Consider the following 21811-nt stretch of genomic DNA (forward strand, 5'->3'; position numbering starts at 1 on the left):
ATTCCAAATAATAACGGTTTCATTGTTTTTAGTGTTCACTGGAAAACACTTAAAATATGGATTCTGATTTTTTTGTAATACTAAGTTACTGTTGCTTCTGGTGTTAAGTAATAACTGATGAAACAGTCAAAAGCACGCGGCCTACCCAGCAGCTGTATTTATCCACGCACAACTTTGAAAGAATGTTCCAGCATGATATTATCATTATTTTTTTCATCATTGTTATCATATTTTGTAATATTAAACTAGTATGGAGTGTATATTTCAGACGTCAAGTTAATGTCACACGCTGATGCGCAGTATGCAGTGAATAGAGAACGTAATAATGTTGTCCTCTGGTCTACAATAGCAGTTTTGATGTTCGAACACTTCAAAACTCATGCAGATGACGTGAACATTCATTACTCATAATAAACTTACTTTTCAATTATCAAAGTTTGACATATACAAATGCCTCGCAACATTTCAGATATAGCTTTTAATAAACGTGTAGATATATCAGATCTAAAATTGTGGACAATATCATTGAATATGATAGCTATGTAAAAGGGGCGTAGCAAGTATGCATTATTTTCTTAATTTCTTTATTATAAAATCCTTAGCGTGCATGTGTCTACATAACACTTGGATATGTAACATTTTCAGATACCAAAAAGTAAAATGCATGAAAAAATACACCGTAATAGTTAATGTATAGTAAGATTATCTGTATGCTGTTTTAATTGCGGACTGATTTCGATATCATCTGGCTTGCAGTTTGCAGCTGATTAAGATAGCCCCTTCCAAATGTTCACAAATCAGTTCCTCTGGGTCGTTGAGATTTTGATATGTTTCCTCAATACTTTCTTTTAAAAAATATTTTTTAGTTTAAACAATTATTTATTGGTTATATAGTGATCCTATTTTATCGGATGCGGCTCACATTAAATGGTAACAAGAAGAAAAAGTGTACATGTATAAATGATAAAGGGGTCTATTAAGACAAAACCAAGTATCGACGATCAAATGGCTAATGTCAGACTCGAAACTGTCGGTGCAGTTTTCAGGTGTACTACATCTTTATTATCAATATTATAACTGTCCCTTTAAAATCATAAAATCATTAACAGACTAATGAGAAATTTTGTTATTACCGGAAGTACATTGTCAAACACTGTACAGGACAAGAAAGGTATTGTATGCCTTTATATTGTCTTATGTTTTCGTTGTTTATTGAACGTGAATACGGTATATCTGTCCGTTTAACGCTGCGGTACCATTTTGCGATTAATGCTAAGAAAATTTCAGGAAGTAGCATCAGTCTAGTCTAGCAGCCAGTTCACTCAATATTTCTAACCAAATAGTTATTCATATTTATACGTCTAAATAGACAACACAAAATCAGCACAACTAAAGATATTTTCCTCCGGAAGTAAATTTGCAGAACCATACATGGTTCTATTTAATTATAATGGTAACTATTTCATATACCTGTCTAAACAGATAACTGAGTAACGATCAAAATTGCATTTAAGTTACTAGTTTAGGTAAACATTCTTTCTCGATTCAAAGGTCGTGATTCTGTATCAGAATGCCGAGCTAGAAACTACAGCATATAAATCTTGAAACTTACAAACGACATGGCTGCATTCGAATTCAGGGATTAACAATTGGATTAATTAAGCTTAATTACAATATTTTGATATAAATATTTGAATTCACACTGGTGCATTTATTTTACTTTGTCCAATGTAGACGAATGACATTCTATTCTACCCCTGACCACTGTTACCTTTAACTTCCATAAATATCGTAAGAGGAGTGATTACGAAGAAAACAAGAGCGCCGCCAAGGGGAGCAATATACGCCCGAAGGCTTACATCATAGGATGGGAGCAAAATTTTAAGAACTTGACTGTTTTAGCCCCAAAGGACTGGAACAACAAAAGGAAAACTTCAAAAAACAAATCTAAGTCCACAAAAAATATTCAAAGTCTACAAAAAAATCCTTATCAGGTACAGGTATGTAAAAATACACCTTAAAATTAGAGGTACCATCCATGTTGTACCACAGAAAAGTGGTCTCCGTTTTTCCCTACGGCCAATAATAAAAAAGTTTCAAAATAAGCTATCTATAGTAACATAAAAGGGAAGTAATTAAAAAAAAATATTGTAAGTACAAACAAGAGGGCCAAGATGGCCCTAGGTCGCTCACCTGAAAAACACACCATAACAGTGTAAACATGTTTGACCTAGTGGAAAAAATATTCTGACCAATTATCATTAAAATTGGAGCAAAAACCTTGAGTATAAACAAGTATTTTCTTTGATTTGACCTAGTGACCTAGTTTTTGACCCAAGATGATTCATATTCGAACTTGACCTAGATTTCATCAACGCTATCATTCTGACCCAATTTCATGAAGATCAATTGAAAAATACAGCCTCTATCGCATACACAAGGTTTTTCTTTGATTTGACCTAGTGACCTAGTTTTTGACCCTAGACACCCATATTCGAACTTGACCTAGATTTCATCAAGGCAACCATTCTGACTAAATTTCATGAAAATCCAGTGTAAAATGCAGCCCCTATTGCATACACAAGGTTTTGCCTTGATTTGACCTAGTGACCTAGTTTTTAAACCCAGTTGACCAATATTCTAATTTTACCTGGATTTCATCAAGGCTATCATTCTGACAAAATTTCATGAAGATCAGTTGAAAAATACAGCCTCTATCACATACACGAGGTTTTTCTTTGATTTAACCTAGTGACCTATTTTTTGACCCCACATGAAACATAATCAAACTCAACCTAGATTTTATCAAGGCAATGATTCTGACCAAATTTCATGAAGATCAATTGAAAAATACAGCCTCTATCACATACACAAGGTTTTCCTTTGATTTGACCTAGTGACCTACTTTTTGATCCAAGATGACCCATATTCGAACTTGACATAGATTTCATCAAGACAATCATTCTGATTTAATTTCATGAAGATCAATTGAAAAATATAGCCTCTATTGCATACACAAAGTTTTTATTTGATTTGACCTAATGACCTACCTTTTGACCCCAGATGACCAATATTCAAACTTCACCTAGATTTCATCAATGCCATCATTCTGACCAAAATTCATGAAGATTCATTGAAAAATACAGCCTCTACCACATACACAAGGTTTTCCTTTGATTTGACCTAGTGACCTACTTTTTGATCCAAGATGGCCCATATTCGAACCTGACCTAGATTTCATCAAGACATTCATTCTCATTTAATTTCATGAAGATCAATTGAAAGATATAGCCTCTATTGCATACATAAAGTTTTTATTTGATTTGACCTAATGACCTACCTTTTGACCCCAGATAACCCATATTCAAACTTCACCTAGATTTCACCAATGCAATCATTCTGATCAAAATTCATGAAGATTAATTGAAAAATACAGCCTCTATCGCATACACAAGGTTTTTCTTTGATTTGACCTAGTGACCTAGTTTTTGATCCCAGATGACCCATCTTCGAACTCGGCCTAGATTTCATCAAGGTAATCATTCTGACCAAAATTCATGAAGACTAATTGAAAAATACAGCCTCTATCGCATACACAAGGTTTTTCTTGATTTGACCTAGTCCCTAGTTTTTGACCCCAGATGACCCATTGTCAAACTCGGCCTAGATTTCATCAAGGTAATCATTCTAACCAAAATTCATGAAGACTAATGAAAAAATACAGCCTCTATCGCATACACAAGGTTTTTCTTTGATTTGACCCTGTGACCTAGTTTTTGACCCCAGATGACCCATTTTCAAACTCGTCCTAGATTTCATCAAGGTAATCATTCTGACCAAAATTCATGAAGACTAATTGAAAAATACAGCCTCTATCGCATACACAAGGTTTTTCTTGATTTGACCTAGTCCCTAGTTTTTGACCCCAGATGACCCATTGTCAAACTCGGCCTAGATTTCATCAAGGTAATCATTCTAACCAAAATTCATGAAGACTAATGAAAAAATACAGCCTCTATCGCATACACAAGGTTTTTCTTTGATTTGACCCTGTGACCTAGTTTTTGACCCCAGATGACCCATTTTCAAACTCGTCCTAGATTTCATCAAGGTAATCATTCTGACCAAAATTCATGAAGACTTATTGAAAAACACAGCCTCTATCGCATACACAAGGTTTTTCTTTGATCTGACCCAGTGACCTAGTTTTTGACCCCAGATGACCCATTTCCGAACTCGACCTAGATTTCATCAAGGTAATTATTCTGACCAAATTTCATAACGATCAGCTGAAAAATACAGCCTCTATCGCATACACAAGCTAAATATTGACAGACGACAGACAGACAGACAGACAGACGGACGCCGGACATTGAGCGATCACAAAAACTCACCTGAGCATTGCTCAGGTGAGCTAAAAAGAGATCTGCCAAATAAAAACAAGAGCACTGCAATGCAGAGCAATATACACAAAGCAAAGTCATATATGACCTTTGACCCTTAAGTGTGACCTTGACCTTGAAGCGAGTCATTCGGAACATGCACTTTGCATATCGTTACAATGTGGTGAACACTTCTGCCAAGTTTCTTTGAAATCCTTCCAGCAGTTCAAGAGTTACAGAGCGGACACGAAACAAACTGATATGACTTTTGACCCCTAAGTTTGACCTTGACCTTGAAGCAAGTCATCCGGAACATGCGCTCTGCATGTCGTCTTGGTGTGGTGAACATTTGTGTCAAGTTTCTTTGACATCCTTCAAGGGGTTCAAGAGTTACAGAGCGGACACGAAACAAACTGATATGACCTTTGACTCCTAAGTGTGACCTTGACCTTGAAGCGAGACATCCAAAACATGCGCTCAGCACATCGTTCAAGAGTTACAGAGCGGACACAAAATTGCTAACGGACAGACGGACACCAGCGTCATAACATAATACGTCCCTTCGGGCGTATAAAAATGAAAAATAAAAATGAAACAGGCAGAATGCATGGAGTAATAAGGAACAGAGCGGTTTGCATCAAAGACAATTACTTTTACGTCTGCATCATATTAGAAGTTGAGTTTTATCACATTGCCACGCCAGATACTTTTACCAGGATATCAGTTATGAGACAAGCAGCAGTATGAGAAAAAGTTGGTCAGTTATAGGTTAAGATTAATTATTCTAATTTAGAGATGAACTCTGTTTATACCGTGATGTTTTCATCAATTGCACAAAATAGGCCAATTATTCATTATTCGTGCCAGGGCTAATAGGCCAGGGACAACAGACAATGAACCATATCGACCACAAAATGAAATACACAAGTTATAGTGTGATGATGTTGGATTCCGATTAATGGTAGAAGTAAAAGAATAAAGAGGGCAGCAAATTGATTGACTTGGTGGAGTTCTAACAGTTACGTTTACCGTTTTAATGCAGTTCCAATACCTGGCGCTGTCTGAAATTGTTCAAATTGATTCCAAGTTTCGTGATACATAAATAAGTAAATTCTATAAGATTGTAAATATATCCAGTGAACATGCTGATAAGATAAACTGGGTGAATATATCACGTCACATGCTCACCTGATTTTAAATCATGTCTAACGGGAATCTATAATGGCATCATGCAATATATATGTACATCATCTGAGTGATTCGAAAATTCTGAGGTAAATGAAATTACTCCTCTGCATCACAATGTCATAATCAGAGTACTGTAATACCAGGATTCGGGGTATCAGGAAAGGACGTGGTTTTCCCAACGAATTTTATTTCTCCTGCCTTATATTTATACATTGCGCGTACATTAACAAGACATAAACATGGTCAAATAATAACCCCAACTTTACCTGATCAAAATATTACATGCATTAGTATATACTGGGTGATACTTCATTTCAATAAAATGTGAACTATATCCGTGAATAGGGGAGATATATTTTTGTGTTTTGTATAATGTAGTAGATGATGCACTGAACATTTTTCTTAACTGAGTGTAGATAGTGGACTGACTTTATTTTATTTCACTTTATAAACATTTTCTTCAGTCATACTGTAAACTACTTTGGAGTCGAAAAATAATACAGTTATAATTAGAGATAGCATACCTTTTAAAAACATAAATATCAACCTGACTTTTTTCGCTGGTGAATATTTCACATAATATTACTAGTATGCTCTAGGAATGCTCATGAGAATTTTAACTGCAGCTAAGAGGCAAAAATTGCCTGAAAGGCGTTTCTAATAGGATATTTAACTTTATAGATGTGTCCCGAGACTATCAAAGTTGTATTCTGACTTATCTAGAACATCTTAGGATCATAGAAAAAGACTTGACAGTATTTCGTCACAACCAAAATACACGAATGAGGTTAAGCTAATCACAAACGAGTATATTTGTCTTTTATGGTATTATATTCCACGTTTTTAAGTGTTCGCGCTTCACCAAGACACGCATATCAAATATGTAGAATTATTCAAATTAACGAAACGTAAATATAATAAGATTGTTACAAAGTATGTCGAAATCTTCTGTATTTGTAATCCCATTAATCGCCTTAAGTCTCGCGAGAGATTTCATTGACGTCACGAGACAATTGCCTGAATCTCTTTTTAATCAAAATCACCGCTGCAGCCGGATTTAAATTCAATTACTATTTTCTTGCAATGAAATCACAGAATTCATTGTTTTCCTTTTTACTGAAATATGTAACTAATCAATTAAAATTTCCCAAGAAAGGATCGTTCTTAATTTTCATATTTAGAGTTTATTAGTAACTAGTAATTAGTATATTATAAGTAACAGATAAGATTTAAAGTGATCTCGTTTGGTAAAAGGATGGCATGATTTTTTTTAATTGCGAAAGGGGCTGCGCGTAAACTTTGTATATTGGAATTAGTTACATCAGTGAGACTAAAAGGTTGTTGAAAAAATTCAAAAGTTGAAATCCACGAATTCATATCCCCACGAAATTGCCGTTTTGAACAAAACCGCGAAATTTCATGCCCACGAGATTAAATGATTTTACAGTAGCGACAAAATGTTTCCACGGCAAATGTTAATCGTCGTGCATCTAAATATTTTAAAGTTGTTAATAATCTATTTATAGCATAACAAGAATTTGAAAGTATTTATCAAAATCGGCCAACAGCAGTATGAGAAAAAGTTTGTCAGTGATAGGTTAAGATCAATTAATCTAATTTAGAGATGAACTCTGCATAAACGATCTAATTGATACCGTGATGTTTTCATTAGTTGCACAAATTAGGCCAATTATTTATTATTCCTGCCAGGGCTATTAGGCCAGGAGGAAACAGACAATGAACCATATTGATCATAAAATGAAATAAATGATGTTTGATTCCGATTAATGGAAGAAATGATAGAATAAAGAGGGCAGCAAAATGATTGACATGTTAGAGTTCTAACAGTTACGTTCGCAGTTTCAATGCAGTTCCAATATCTGGCGCTGTCTGAAATTGTTCAGATTCATTCCATGTTTCCTGATACATAGATAAGTAAATTCTATTGTAAGACTGTAAACATATGCAGTGAACACGCTGCTGATGAAGATATACTGGATGAATATATCACGTCACATGCTCACCTGATTTTAAATAATGTCTAACGGGATTCTATAACGGCATCATGCAATATATGATATTATGTACATCAACTTAGTGGTTCGAAAATTCTGAGGTAAATGAAATTACTCCCGTGCATCCTATGTCATAGGCAGAGCATTGTCATACCAGGATTCGGGGTATCAGGAAAGGGCGTGGTTTTCCGTACGAATTTTATTTCTCCTGCCATGGTACATTACGCTCATAATATACTAACAAGACATAGGCATGGTCAAATAATAACCCCAACTTTAATACTGTAAGACACCTGATCAAAATATTATATGCATTAGTATATACTGGGTGATCAATGTGAACTATCTCCGTGAATATCGGAGAGATTCTTTTGTGTTTTGTATAATGTAGTAGATGATGCACTGAACATTTTTCTTAAGTGGATTGACTTTATCTTACTGCACTTTATAAACATTTTCTTCAGTCATATTGTAAACTACTTCGCAGTCGAAAAATAAACCAGTTATAATTAGAGATTACCTTTTAAAAACACAGATATCAGCCTGATGTTTTCGCTGGTGAAGAATGAGAATTTTACTGCAGCATAAAGGCAAACATTCCCTTGGTTGTTCAATGTGAAAAGCGTTTCTTATAGGATATTTAACTTCATAGATGTGTCCCGAGACTATCAAAGTTGTACTCTGACTTACTTAGAACATGTTGGGAGCATGGAAAAAAATACACGAATGACGTTAAGCTAATCACAAACGAGTATTTTTGTCTTTTATGGTATTACATTCCACGTTTTGATATGTTCGCTCTCCGCCAAGACACGCTTATCAAATATGTAGAATTATTCAAATTAACGAAACATAAATATAATAAGATTGTTACAAAGTATGTCGAAATCTTCTGTATTTGTAATCCCATTAATCGCCTTAAGTCGCGCGAGAGATTTCAATGACGTCACGAGACAATTGTCTGATTCATTAGATCAAATCTCTTTTTAATCAAAATCACCGCTGCAGCCAGATTTAAATTCAATTACTGTTTTCTTGCAATGGAAACACAAAATTCATTTTTTTCATTTCTGTTGAAATGTGTAAACTAATTAATTCAAATTTCCCGAGGAAGGATAGTTTCCTAAATGTCTTTTTTTTTTTTTTTTAAAGTTTATTTAAAATAATAGATGGGAGAAGTATTGGAATGAGTTACATTAGCTGTTTAATCTAGGCACAACTTTTTTTCTTCTTTTTATCAGAATTCATTACATAGATAAACTATTTTTATGCTGTTTCAGAATTCTAGACTATTCCCCAATACAAAAACATACACCGATTTTGTTGGGGTTTCTTTTGTTGTTGTTGTTGTTCTTCTTCTTCTTCACTATGCAAACATTACTAATTAAAGTCAATTTTGCATATCCATAATTGAATACTGTTGTCCATACATCTTATTATTCAAATTTTATAAAGTGTAAACTGTGTCTTTTTCAATAAGTGTATGCTCTGTTCTGTTCTGCTCTGATTAGTGGCAAAAATGTTTCTCACATAATTTATATCATTGCAAATGTAAATTGTCATATCTTTAATAATCTATTAATAGCATAACAAGAAAGTGGTGAAAGATCAGAGAGGTTTTATAATATTTATCTAAATTGGTCAACATTGTTTTATACATAATAGCTGATCCATTTTATACACGCTGTAGACGAAACTTTTAAGTTGTGCGACTTACTTATTTCTGTTTAGGAGAAGGGGTTATGCTTTTTGTCCGCATAGTTGCAATTCACATAAATTACTACAACAGCAATAAATGGCAGGTTTCACATATATCAGATTACATGAAGATGTTCCATGTAGCCTGAAGATAGCGTAAAAGGACTTTGTCGAATAAAAAGACCGCAGCATGTCCTTAGCGATAAGCCGGCTTTACATATGTAAATAGATTAGTGTTGCGATCTGTTAAAGACCAACTGTGTCCATTTAAGTTCACATGCGTCAATGTATTTTCCGGCACATCGGTCTATAGAATTCAGAAATGCTCACAAGATATTAACGGAATGTCTCCATTTGAGATGGAGGGAATTATTGCGTTAGAGGCCGGCTGACCGTTTAGATCTTTAGATATTGTTATCAGTTACTGGCATTGTCGCTTTTAAATTCAGTGTCCCAGACGATAATGATCATTATTACTATTTTATAATTATTTATTTCAGATAAATGACACACGCTGTTAAAACTAATATCTGTATGCAACAAATGAAAAATTTTAATGTTCAATATAATAACTTTAAATTCAATAATACATTTAAATAAATATTTAATAGTTGATATATGCGTCATATTAGAACCACAATGGCTCATCTACCTTCTATGTTCATATGGTGATAAGCTGGTATGTTCCTAATATAACCTATATCCTTGTTTCAACTTCGGAAACAAAAAACTACATAAAATCTTACAACAGCAAGTTTGACATTCGGATACCACGCAAATAATACAGATTATGTGACAATTTATTATTCATAATTAGTGGACTTGTTGAACGGTGTCATTAAAATTTGACATATACAAACGGCTCGCCGCATTTCAGATGTAAGATTTAATGTACGTGTAAATATATCATAATCTAAATTATGAGTAATATGACAGATACGTAAGAGATGTATGGCTTAACTTTCATAGAAAAATGAGCATGAACCGAAAAAAGTAGAGAGTGTTTCAAATTTTATTATATATATAACTTCTTCCAATGAAAAGTGCTGTTTTCTCCTTAACATAATGAACATAAGAATATGCAAATTAATTCGTCTGCACTATTTTCTTGCCAAGATAAATTAAAATTTGGTCAAAATTCAAGCACATTTGTAATGCATATAAATATGTCTTCGTAACAATTCATTTATTGTGTTCAAAAGAATGCAATGCCAACTCCAGTCGAAAGAACTCCGCCAGCGGTATTTACGTGTTCGTTTCAATATTTACAAGGCAGTCTGAATGACAGCTAAATCCCCCGCCACTGTTATGGATAGTAAAAGGGTAAACCTTTGACCTTTAGCTGTGATATTGACCTTGAACTGATATGGCTGACTCATAAATTCTGCACAACATCTTGATAAGGTGATCATTTGACCCAAGTTTCATGAAAATCCTTCAAGGGGTTTAGGAGATACAGAGTGGACACAAAATTGAAGGCTCAAACTTTTGACCCTAAGCTGTGACCTTGACCTTGAGCCAGCATGGCTGACTCGTAAGTTCTGCACATCGTTTTGATAAGGTGATCATTTGACCCAAGTTTTATAAAATTTCTCTTGAAGGGGTTTAAAAGATATAGAGCGGACACAAAATGGAAGACTAAAACCTTTGACCTGGAGTTGTGACCTTGACCTTGAGCCTGCGTGGGTTCTGCACATCGTCTTGATGAGGTGATCATTTGACCCAAGTTTCATGAAAATCCTTCAAGGGGTTTAGGAAATATGGAGCGGACACGAAAGTGTTACGGGCAGACGGAAGGACGGACGGAGACCATTCCTGTAACCCCCCACCACTTGTGGCGGTGGATTAAAAAAAATAAAAAGGAACTGCTAGTAAACTTTGATATAGTATAATGTTAAATATTAACAATGAATGGGTTTGACGCTAATAATACCCTTTTCAAAAAATTGCGGACTGCTTTCGATATTACTTGGCTTGTGGGTGCTTAAAAATTTAAAAATCCTCCCCCCTGTCGGTACTGTGCATCCAGATGTCGATAAAGCTTACGAACTGCTGGCATTTTGTAATAATTTAACATGTTCACAGATATAATTTTTATACCATTCGTTTAAATTTTAATAAGTTATTTATTCATGTGTTTATCTATAAAGAAACGATTTACCGATAATTTGCTATACCAATTTCAACTATAAAATAAGACAGCTATATGTAAGTAAAAAAGGGATTTCAACAACAGAATTAAATCACACTCTCTTTAAGATTAACCAGCACGACCTTGGCATGGCAAATGTCATTCTCGAAATTACATTTTATAGTTTTTAGTGTAAGTTACACTTTTATTTTCATGATATCACTAAGAGTGAAGCTTTACCTAACATGTAAGTACGTTTAATGTTTTTACACTGTCTTACACATTTTCATCGTTTATTCAACTTTTAAGTCACCTTATACTCAGCTGCCACGGGAAAATTGCTGGAAATAGCATATTTCTATCAATTTTACATGTTGACACGATTTTAATAATCAAATAATAATTTATCAAAAGAAATGGCATAAAATCGGCGTAGTTAAAGATATTTTTTCTCCAGAAGTAAATTTGCAGATGAAAAATAAATTCTGTACGGATGTACGTTTGAGCTAGCGTTGTTTTCACCCTTCTCCCCGTTGACAGGTAAAGGCAATTATGCAATAAAACGAAGCAAAGCCGCTGAAACACAACGCAAAATGATGCGAAAACGTTACCGAAAATAGGTAAGACCTAGATAGAGATAAGAAATCCTAGCTTAAGACTAGTTTCAGCACACTCTTGAAATTAACCAATGTCAATGCTGCATTCTGTAGCTGATTCCTGACGTTAGAATTACAATATATGAAGCCGGACTGGTGTATGCATTATACAATTTTACTTTCAGTCCAGAGGAATAATGTTCAAGTCCTACGTTACCGTTTAATCTAATTTGATAATAAATGTAACTCCGTAGGACATTCTCTTGCTGACTTTCATATTGCTACAGAATTTAGATAAGAAACATTGTTTCAGAAAAGTAATAATGCAAAGGAAACAAAAAGTAATTTCTTGACAGAATTCAAGAAGTAAAGAATATAGCAGTTGCCAGCAATGGCAATGGAAATATTTCCGTAGATCTTAAAAAAGAACCCATAAAAATGCGGTATTATACTTAAAACTCTCTGGTTTAATCAACGACAGCTTCACACTTTGAAAACGACACAAGAGAGGCGCATATCTGACAACATCAATACAGAAATGTAAGAGCTACTGATCAATAAATTTAGTGAATCTGCGGAAATGATCTAATTGAAGCATCTTCTACTGCTTTTTCGTGTCCCATGTTATTGTTCTTTATCCACGTGCGGCTACTGCGCTTTTAGAAAACCATTGCGCGAATCTACAATATCTAATGATAAATCATTAAAATCTTGAAGTCAGCGTTTGTTAATTAATAAGCTGAGAATTCTAATGTAGCAAAGTGGCATATTTTTGCGGAAAGCGTTTCTAATGAGAAGTAATAAGCTCGTTATTTGTCCTTTTATCAATAAGTTCTGAGACTATGAAAGATAAACTTAGATCTAAGTTGCCCTTACTTGTTGAGGAAATCTCGTCTATATACTCATAACGCAGGTTCTATGCGACAGTTCGTTATACAATAAGAAATAACAAAGACAAAGTAATTTCGATATATTACAAGACGGTATATACGTGTCATACGCAATAAAAACTGAAAACCAGTGAATGACGCTAAGCCAATCACTAGAGAATAGATTACTTATAAACCAAGTTTTCACCGGGTAAGCTAGTGTCGCTTTATGTTATCATTCCATAAATTCACTATCAATCACATTTGTCAAATTATTCAAATGAATTATACATAAATATAATAAGAATGTTAGAATGTCTATCCAAATTTTCTCCCTTTAAGTGCCTTGTGTCTCGCGAGACACTTCATTGACGTCATGAGACAATTAATTGATTCATCAGATCACAAACATTTTAAATCTCTAAATAATTAAAATTACTGCAGTTTCTGTAGCCGCAGTTAATTTCATTTTAGAATCTAATTAATTAAAATGACTCGATATGAAAACCTAAACGTCACTGTTTCTATTCAAAAGTGCAACTAATTAATCTAAATTTTTAGGGCTTCGGTAAAAATCGTTGTTTGGCAAAGTTATCCCACCTAGAAATCAGTAAAATACCTGTAGAGCCTTTCAAGCGTAATCGTCAGTTTTTCACGTATTTTTTTTTTTATTCTAGGTGGCAGACGCTCGTTTTATGCGTAACTTCGTGTAAATAAAAGATTCGAAAATAATAAATACATTTGTTGGTTGGCTGGATAGTTTAAGTCACAATGACACAATGCTAGGTCAGATGACGACTTTCCAGTTTTTAAGTGGTGGACGAACGCAGCCATCATTTTAACATAATTCTATATAAAGGGTTTGCAAAAACAACTTTTTGTCATTTCTTAAATAGACGGAAGTTCACTCAGAAGATACATAATTTGGAATTTTGATGTCCGCATTATTGCAATGTGCTTACAAATTCCATCGCAATAATAAAATACGGCTTACTGGTATAACATTTCGCTCTTTGTAATCAGAAAGAATTTGTACTCTAATGTACTTCTGCAGACATCAATCAATTCTAGATCTCTTTGCTTATCTTCCTATTTCAATCGACTTTTGTCAATAGTATTAGTTTAGAAAGCGGATGTGACTTGTACTTAAACACAGAAGAATAGGAATCAGAAACTAGTGTCATGTTTACGCCATGCACTTGATGATAAATACTCTAAAAACAAACAGTAGTCCCAACGGATAGGAGACTGAGATGTTAAATTATTTTAACGTGAAAATGAAAATTCAATGTAGCCAATGGTGATACGTTTCTGAATACATCATGTTTTATTTCTTTTTCTTTAGAAGTTGTTTTGGAAATAGATTTTAGTTTTGCGTGCTACGTTGGCAAATAAAACACGTTTTTTTTTTCGTTAAGATGCGTCGTAATTAATCATTCTTATACGTTCTAATTACATCAGGAAGGGATACTAATGGAATAAAATGCGGGTTTTAAATACGAAGGTGTAAACCGGAATAGCCAAAAAAGTAGGTCATTTTGCAAAACGTGTTCTAATCAACAAGACAATACAGGGTAAAATACTCCTTTGTTTGTATGAAAGAAAATCTTAAAAGTGTTAGAATTTGTGTCTATACATCTGATATATAGAACTTTGAGGCTTTAAAAGCGAAACTCTCATATAAACGATTTATTTTCATATCTCTTTTTAAGTGATATTCGACACGTATACCTTTGTTCATAAAAATGATGTAAGCACAAAACAGTGCATTCCGCTAACTCTTAACATCTCAAAACTTAAGTTTCGGTTTGTCGTATTTACTTAAGACAAATTAAGGCAAATATTTGAAAAAAAATGTGCATTATGTTATCTTTATTACTATTAATACAAGCATTATTAGTGTTGGTATTATTTATGTAATAAGTACACTACATAGATCAAATTTATGTCACGAATGCGTAACAGTATGCATTAAAACAGACTGAAAGCAGACGATATTTTAATTCAACATGTATCTTTTCTTTTGTTTTAGGATATTATATGTGTGTCTTTTGATATAAAATTTATTACAGGTGATGCAAGGCTTAACTTTAATAGAAGAATTATCATCGAACAAAAACGCGATAGAAAATATTTAATATGATTAACCTGCCTTAATGACTACCACTTTCCTTAAACAGGCAGTCATTGATTCAACTTGTCTTAAGAAGCCGACGCCTAAAGCACATTTTTTCTTCCTTTTTTGTTTAGTTTCTATCTTAAAAATATGTAGGTGCTAAACCCTGTTCAAAATAGTATTACGAACAGGGTATGGTTTTACGTATGCTCGAACGCGAACGGTTTTACTTGCTGTATACTAGTATTATATTTTTTTTTCATCGACCGTTAATAAAAGAATTTCGGTCTGTAGAAATTAAACTGGAGTAATTAAACATTTCTTTCAAATTTCTGATATAAAAAAAAGAAAAATTTCGTTGTACTTGAAAATATTGAATTTTCTGAGACCATACAGTAGATGCAGCTGATAAAAATAATATAATGCGTTCATTGTACCTATGTGTTAGACACTAACAATACCGTAATACTCTTTCGTTATTTGTCTACTTTTGATATTACCTATATTGCGGATGCTTCGGAAACCAATTTCATAAAGGCCATAAAACATGGTACCCTTTGTAAAATGACATACAGACATCATATCAGTAATGCCATTGCGAAACGTTAACAAATAAGTATGACAATGACCGCCAGTTTTCTCTAAGTTTCATGAGTTTTCTGTGTATTATCGTGAAGTATAAATACAAATACAAATACATTTGTATACTATTTCAAAAATAATCTATTGCATAAAGACATTGAAGCAGTCAACCATAAAACATTCTAAAGAGGTAGGTTTTCAGTTACAGGTTATCATTAATGTATTTTAGCGTATGTTTATGTGTTTTATATCTTTTATAGACTAAATTGTAATTAACCTGTAAGCGAGACACATTTGCAAAACGGATTTGCAATCTAAAATAACACAGTTAAGTTATGGATGAATGGTAGATATAAACACATAAGTAACGTAAAACAATTACCGGAAGGACGTTGTACAACACAGTACCTACGTAAAATGTTTGAAACCACATTGTAAATATTGGAGGCGAGTTTGTTACTCGGAGATGCCTTTATAATTGTTCAGATTATGTTCGCTGTCATTATTCCCAGCATGTGTTTAACTTTGCGGTACCATTTTGCAGATTATCTCCAAAGCATTATTTAGAAGTTACGGGAAAATCCCTTGCTGCAGCAGGAATTCGGTTAAGCTGTTAACGTTAATTTCTATTTTAAAATTATTCATAACACTTTGTTCGTCATATGAGATAACAGCTTAATACAGCTTTTTTGTTAATGTAAATTTGCAGTTTAAAACAATTTACAAATTCCTTTACCTGTCTAAACTAGATAATTGTAATAGCAAATTGATTTTCATTGTATAAACTATTTATTTTTTTAGACAAATTTCCACATACTCTATCGATAGCGCCAAATTCTGTAAACAAACACTATTTCCTTGGTTCTGGGTAATAAAAGTACAACGGAAGGCCTGTCTCAAAACAGCAAAATCTTGATACTGATCAACGTCAAGGCTGCTGTTATAATAGACAGGAACCATAACTCGTTCCCCAGTCTAGGGATGTTCGAATCTCTAAACCTTGTCAAATAAGTTGCAGTTGAATACGGCAGCGATTAAAATGTAACTGTTATAACGACAGTGGATATGAAACATTTCCAACGCTTATATAAACGTACACATTGAAAATTTGGGCAGTATTATTTATTATTCGTAGGGGTGTTTACTGAAAATTTACTGACCGAATAGCGAACAGTGCAGATCATGATCAGACTGCACAGAGGTGCAGGCTGGTCTTGGTCTGCACTGGTCGCAAAGGCAAGATAACTTGCCGCCAGCAGGCTAAACGTTAAGAAGCAGAAAATGCTATTTTGGGTTATTGTTATCATATGCAAAAAAAATGTAAAATGAAATATAGCATGCATATTTCAATAAAACACATTTTCATAGTTGACTGTATAATCAATACAAATAATGAACTGCTTTCATGCGTAACAGAGTAAATGATAATGTATTTAATCTGAAATAATTAATGGCATTACAATCAATAGCAGAACATGGTCTAAACCAGGTTAATTAATATCAATATCACCTACTCTTGTTCCCAACTGCGAGCTACAATTTCAGGTCGAAACATTGAACGGAAGCTTCCGTTATCCTACGCAAAATTTAATCTCCCTAATTAAAAAGGTGCTTTTATTCTATTGATTGAAAAAGCTCTTAAGAAGAATCAATGATAATATGGCTAATTATAATGGGAGCTAGTTTATGCCGCTGCCTGCTTTAATTGCTGACATGCTTGACAAATGAAGTGTCGGTTTGAAGGGCACTATCGGCCGTAATCTTGATATCTTATCGCAGGAATGCCTTCTGTAAATACTAGGGGTATATTAAGACAAAGTAGGGGACATAGGCGGGTAATCCATGTAAACATTGCTGGGGGTTCTTATAGTGGTTCGTTGACGTAAGCGCGCCTGACCAATCAGAATTAAGCCTCATTCATAAGTCCCTTTTAATAGAACGTAGAAAACATATGATATTGCTCATAATGAGACACGCGCCGTTAGATATGGCACGCGCACGCTGTCAAATTTACCAGCGCACAAAAAATGAGGACAATATAATAATTAACCATACATCAGTTTTATCACACTAATAAAGTACATTATCTATGTTTCTACATTCATATTAGTATGCTATTTAAACAGAATCAGTGTCCAGGACATTAATGAGCATTAGTAACTGATAAAAATCCGAATCAGATAAAGCTTACTATCAGTTCTGCTTCCTTAAGGTGCATATTTATCTTTTTATATAGAAATCAAAGGCAATTAGACACAAGCTGTCCATTTTCAGGTCTACTTTCATGTTAAATATAGCCATACAGACATTCGGAAATACATCTATTTTTTAAAAGACACTCATTCCCGTTTATTCAAAGGATATTCTTATGCAACCCAAATAAATAATGAAGTCTATATTCTATAAAAAAAAGAATGTATACTTAATGCTTAAAAAATACATGTAGCCTTTCGCACTAGCAAAGTGTATTTAGCCTGTTATATTGTCCAATATTAATATTTATATTTTAAAACCTAGTATCTAATTTGCATGAATTTTATAACGTGTAGGGTTCATCTATTTGTGAGATGAACTGTTGTGCGTTATAAATCATACTTAATCATCTGACACATTTTACACAACGTAATATATTTTGTGGCACGTATTAACATAAGCTAGTAGTATACATAAAGCAAAATGCTATATAGTATATAGTGTATTTTAATTCTATATGCTAATAGCAACGAGTAAATACACTAATGTATCGTTAATGTCGTTTAAAGAACAATCTTTGTACGTCACATAATTGATCCTCTACCTGTGTTTGTAAAATATCTACGCGAGATTGAATATCATAAAAAATCCACACTGCCTACTTTAAGTCCTATAATAACAGTCTTTAAGAAATATAAAGTTTGCGTGTGCGTAATCATGGTAATAAATTGAACATTGAAAAAAGCAGTATCAGTGTCTTATTAATTTTATAATTCTTTTGTGCACTTTCATTTATAACCGCTGTAGCAGGTGCGATGGTGTTTTTTTTTTTTTATAAATACAGATTGCCAAGAAAGATTTGAAAGGTAAATCAAAGTAATATAGTGCTAAGCAAAAACAAAAAGATCTTGTTCAGGCCATCTGCGATATACACAAAGCAGGAAGCTGTATTCGTTTTTGCCTGTTAGCACAAATCTAATTTAAAACATACGCGCATATCTGCCTTAAGTCTATACTTGATCTATATCTGATATTAATTTGTTTAGTATGCCAGCGAATGTTTACAGGGCTTAAGGAGCTATCTATGCAAACACGCTGAAATAGCCTGTATAAATCACCCTGGCTCATTCATGTATTTACTTTCCCTAAATATCTGGAACGGAAATTGATGTAATATATCATTGTGTTTTTATGGCGAAATTTGAAATTATCACTGGCAAAACGTCACAGATAGCGATTCGGCCCCGAGACAATTACAATGTACCTCTAAGTTCCGAAAAGTACATGTACATCTTGTTATTATAAAACTGTCGTAGATAATAAAAAAAACAGCTATGGAGTTTATTTTCGAAACATTTTTCCGAAACATTGCCGGCAATTGCCTCATGGCATATGCGATATAATGGGTATAATTTGAGCATTTTAAAAACAGTATAAATGTCGGTCATTTTCATATAAATGTTTTTTTCATGTATGGAAATCGTACTAGAATTATGTAGGTAGTGCATATACATACACAAAACTAATTATGTCGGCAATTTTCCATGTTTACCTAGAGTCACTTGCATGTTTAATCTAACAGGGAAATCTTTATACTTTAACTGTCTTGATAGTTCCCACGCATGAGATAGCCAATTTAAAGTCTTGTCAATCTCGTTTTATTCTTTCATCATAGAGACCAAATTACATGTTTTATACAACTGTGAATTATATTTGGACAGCAAATTTAGAGCAGCCTGCTCAGAAGCGCTGCTTCTCGTCACTTTTGTGTTTCAAAGAAGAGTAACTCACCTTATATGCATCCGGAATATTGAGCACCTCGCCAGTTTTTGCTACGTATCCTATAATGCCCGTACCCCAGGATACTCTAATTTCCTCTTTTGCATTTGATATCTCCTCAAGGGAGGTCTCGCCATTAACATCAAATAGTTTGGCAACTAGATATTTTTCATTTGTACCTTTGCCCTGCACGAGAAACATTGAACACCTGTCGGCATTTAGCAGAGTACAGCAGTTGTTTAATATCTTGAAACACAAACTAGTTACATCCAGGTCATTGCATATATCCATAACTAGCTCATACATAAGCTCTTTTTCATCTAGCTCCTTTAGTTCGTTTCGCGACCTGCTTTGCAGCCTACCTTGGGAAGGGGACTGCGCCGTCGGCGACGGGCTTAAAAACGTCGGTACCCCTTCAACCGTACTAATCATAGGATTAAGAATCCCTCCTTTTTCGAATTCTTGGGCAGATATTTTTCGAACAGGTGTATTAGCTCCTGAATTATTTTTCGAGTTATTTTTCGATCCAGTCGACGAATTGCCGTCGGACTGCAAAAGTCCGGCTGTGTGTTTAATTGCATGCGATATAAGCCACCCATCCACCATACTCCGCTTTGCTTTTCGAGCAAAATAATCATGTACAAAATCCGGGTGCTCGTCTAGCCATTTCTCCGTCTTGTCATATTCCTCCCTCGTATCGGGTGGGAGGGGGTCCCTGTCGTGAGCCCCCTCCGCCATTCCAACATTTGTCCCCTTGCTCTGGGATCTTTTAAAAAGAAGCCTGGGTGGATACGGTCTACGCGGCCTTCCGCGGTGCTGTGTCGACTCCAGTTTGATGAACTATAACTAGTAAACCGTATTTCTATAGATAGTATATTTGAATAGGCAATTAACCGAAACGGTGCAAACAAAATCGATTTTAAATATTTGTAAACGCAATATTGTATATAGTAATAAGTTCATACCCATGTAAGTACATTATAGATTATAACAATGACCTGTAGGTTGTTCGTAAATATATTAACACAGTCCACGCATTAATCTGGGTTTAAAGCATTTAAAGCATACTATTTACCATCTTATTTCGCTGTCTTTATTACATCCACTTCCTTGATACAATATCAAAACTCTTTACATTACAAATGTAAGTAATAAATCTTGTAAACTCCAATTCAGAATAATTAGGTCGAGAAGAGATTGATCTATCTATTCAACGCACGGTAAATACACTAGATATGTTTTATCCGGATTTTGCTGAAATACACCGAAATAATTACACACTGTTTGTTTATAAGACAAACCTTAAAGTAAAAAAGGAGTATATATACCTGTATAGTGATAAAGGATATACGAGCAAAAATCAATCAGTTCAGACCGCGTTTCATTCACGTTTTTAGCCACAAAAAAGATAAACTAGATAGCTCTGTGGTCTATTAAATCCTCACACACTTAAAGTTACACAGTAGCTAGGTACCATTCATTTATCATATGAACATTTATTTTCTCTGCATACGCGCATGTGTATTACGTTTGCACGTTTTAGCGCTATTTTGAAAATATTTCCCGTACAATATTAAATTGTATAGTCGCTATATATCCGCGCGCTGCTTTATAAACATCAATAGATATAACGCTGAGGAATTTGTTCCTTTATCAGTATAAAATCTTTAATAACTCCGCTTACAATACCGGTACATCCTACTCTCTGAGCGAATGTTATAAACTGAAGCGATTGGAAAAAAACTCCTGGTCTAGCATTTTATATCGATAGAAAACGCACACAAACACAAAGCCGGCTGTCGATGAATGATAAATTAAGGATGAAAAGTAAGTTTTTGTGCACAATCACTTTACAGCCTTAAGCATTATGTTACATCTTATCTGTTACAAGATGCCTGTTAGATATAATGCAACTATTTATGTAGGTTTTCCTAAAATCTCTGTCCTCAGATCAAATCTTAAACATTTTATTTATTAGTGAAACCAATCTATCGTATTTGATGTTCAAATCCCCCATAAAACTTACATAGCTATTGCTCTAAGCAATAACACCCTTGAACCACTTTACAAAGAAGTGTAATTGACGTGGGAGATCAGCGTCAATAAATTATGTACAATAGAAATTATTTAAATGCGGCAATAACATTTTAATTATAACGAGTCAGTTTTATATAATTATTATTCACTTTCAAAGTCATTGTACTTTTTAACATGCTTTATCATTTTATCCGCCGTTTTTTTTTTATTTCTTTACTCAATTTA

The 21811-nt window shown here is 33.9% G+C and overlaps 1 protein-coding gene across 4 annotated transcripts in view; it reads right to left on the reverse strand.

Annotated features, from left to right (window-relative positions):
* Positions 1 to 21357, reverse strand: part of LOC123564662 (dual 3',5'-cyclic-AMP and -GMP phosphodiesterase 11-like) — a 70936-nt gene extending 49579 nt beyond the window's left edge. Inside the window, exon 1 of one of the 4 annotated variants that reach the window (XM_045358396.2) lies at positions 19562 to 21357. In XM_045358396.2, coding sequence (XP_045214331.2) covers positions 19562 to 20287 — 726 coding nt within the window. In that variant the 5' untranslated portion in view covers positions 20288 to 21357. The remainder of the gene's footprint in view (positions 1 to 19561) is intronic. The other 3 variants (XM_053537325.1, XM_053537324.1, XM_053537326.1) reach the window with 3 other exon arrangements.
* Positions 21358 to 21811: the final 454 nt, after the last annotated feature.

This window comes from Mercenaria mercenaria, chromosome 2 (genome assembly GCF_021730395.1).
Source record: "Mercenaria mercenaria strain notata chromosome 2, MADL_Memer_1, whole genome shotgun sequence".
NCBI classification, from domain to species: Eukaryota; Metazoa; Mollusca; class Bivalvia; order Venerida; family Veneridae; genus Mercenaria; species Mercenaria mercenaria.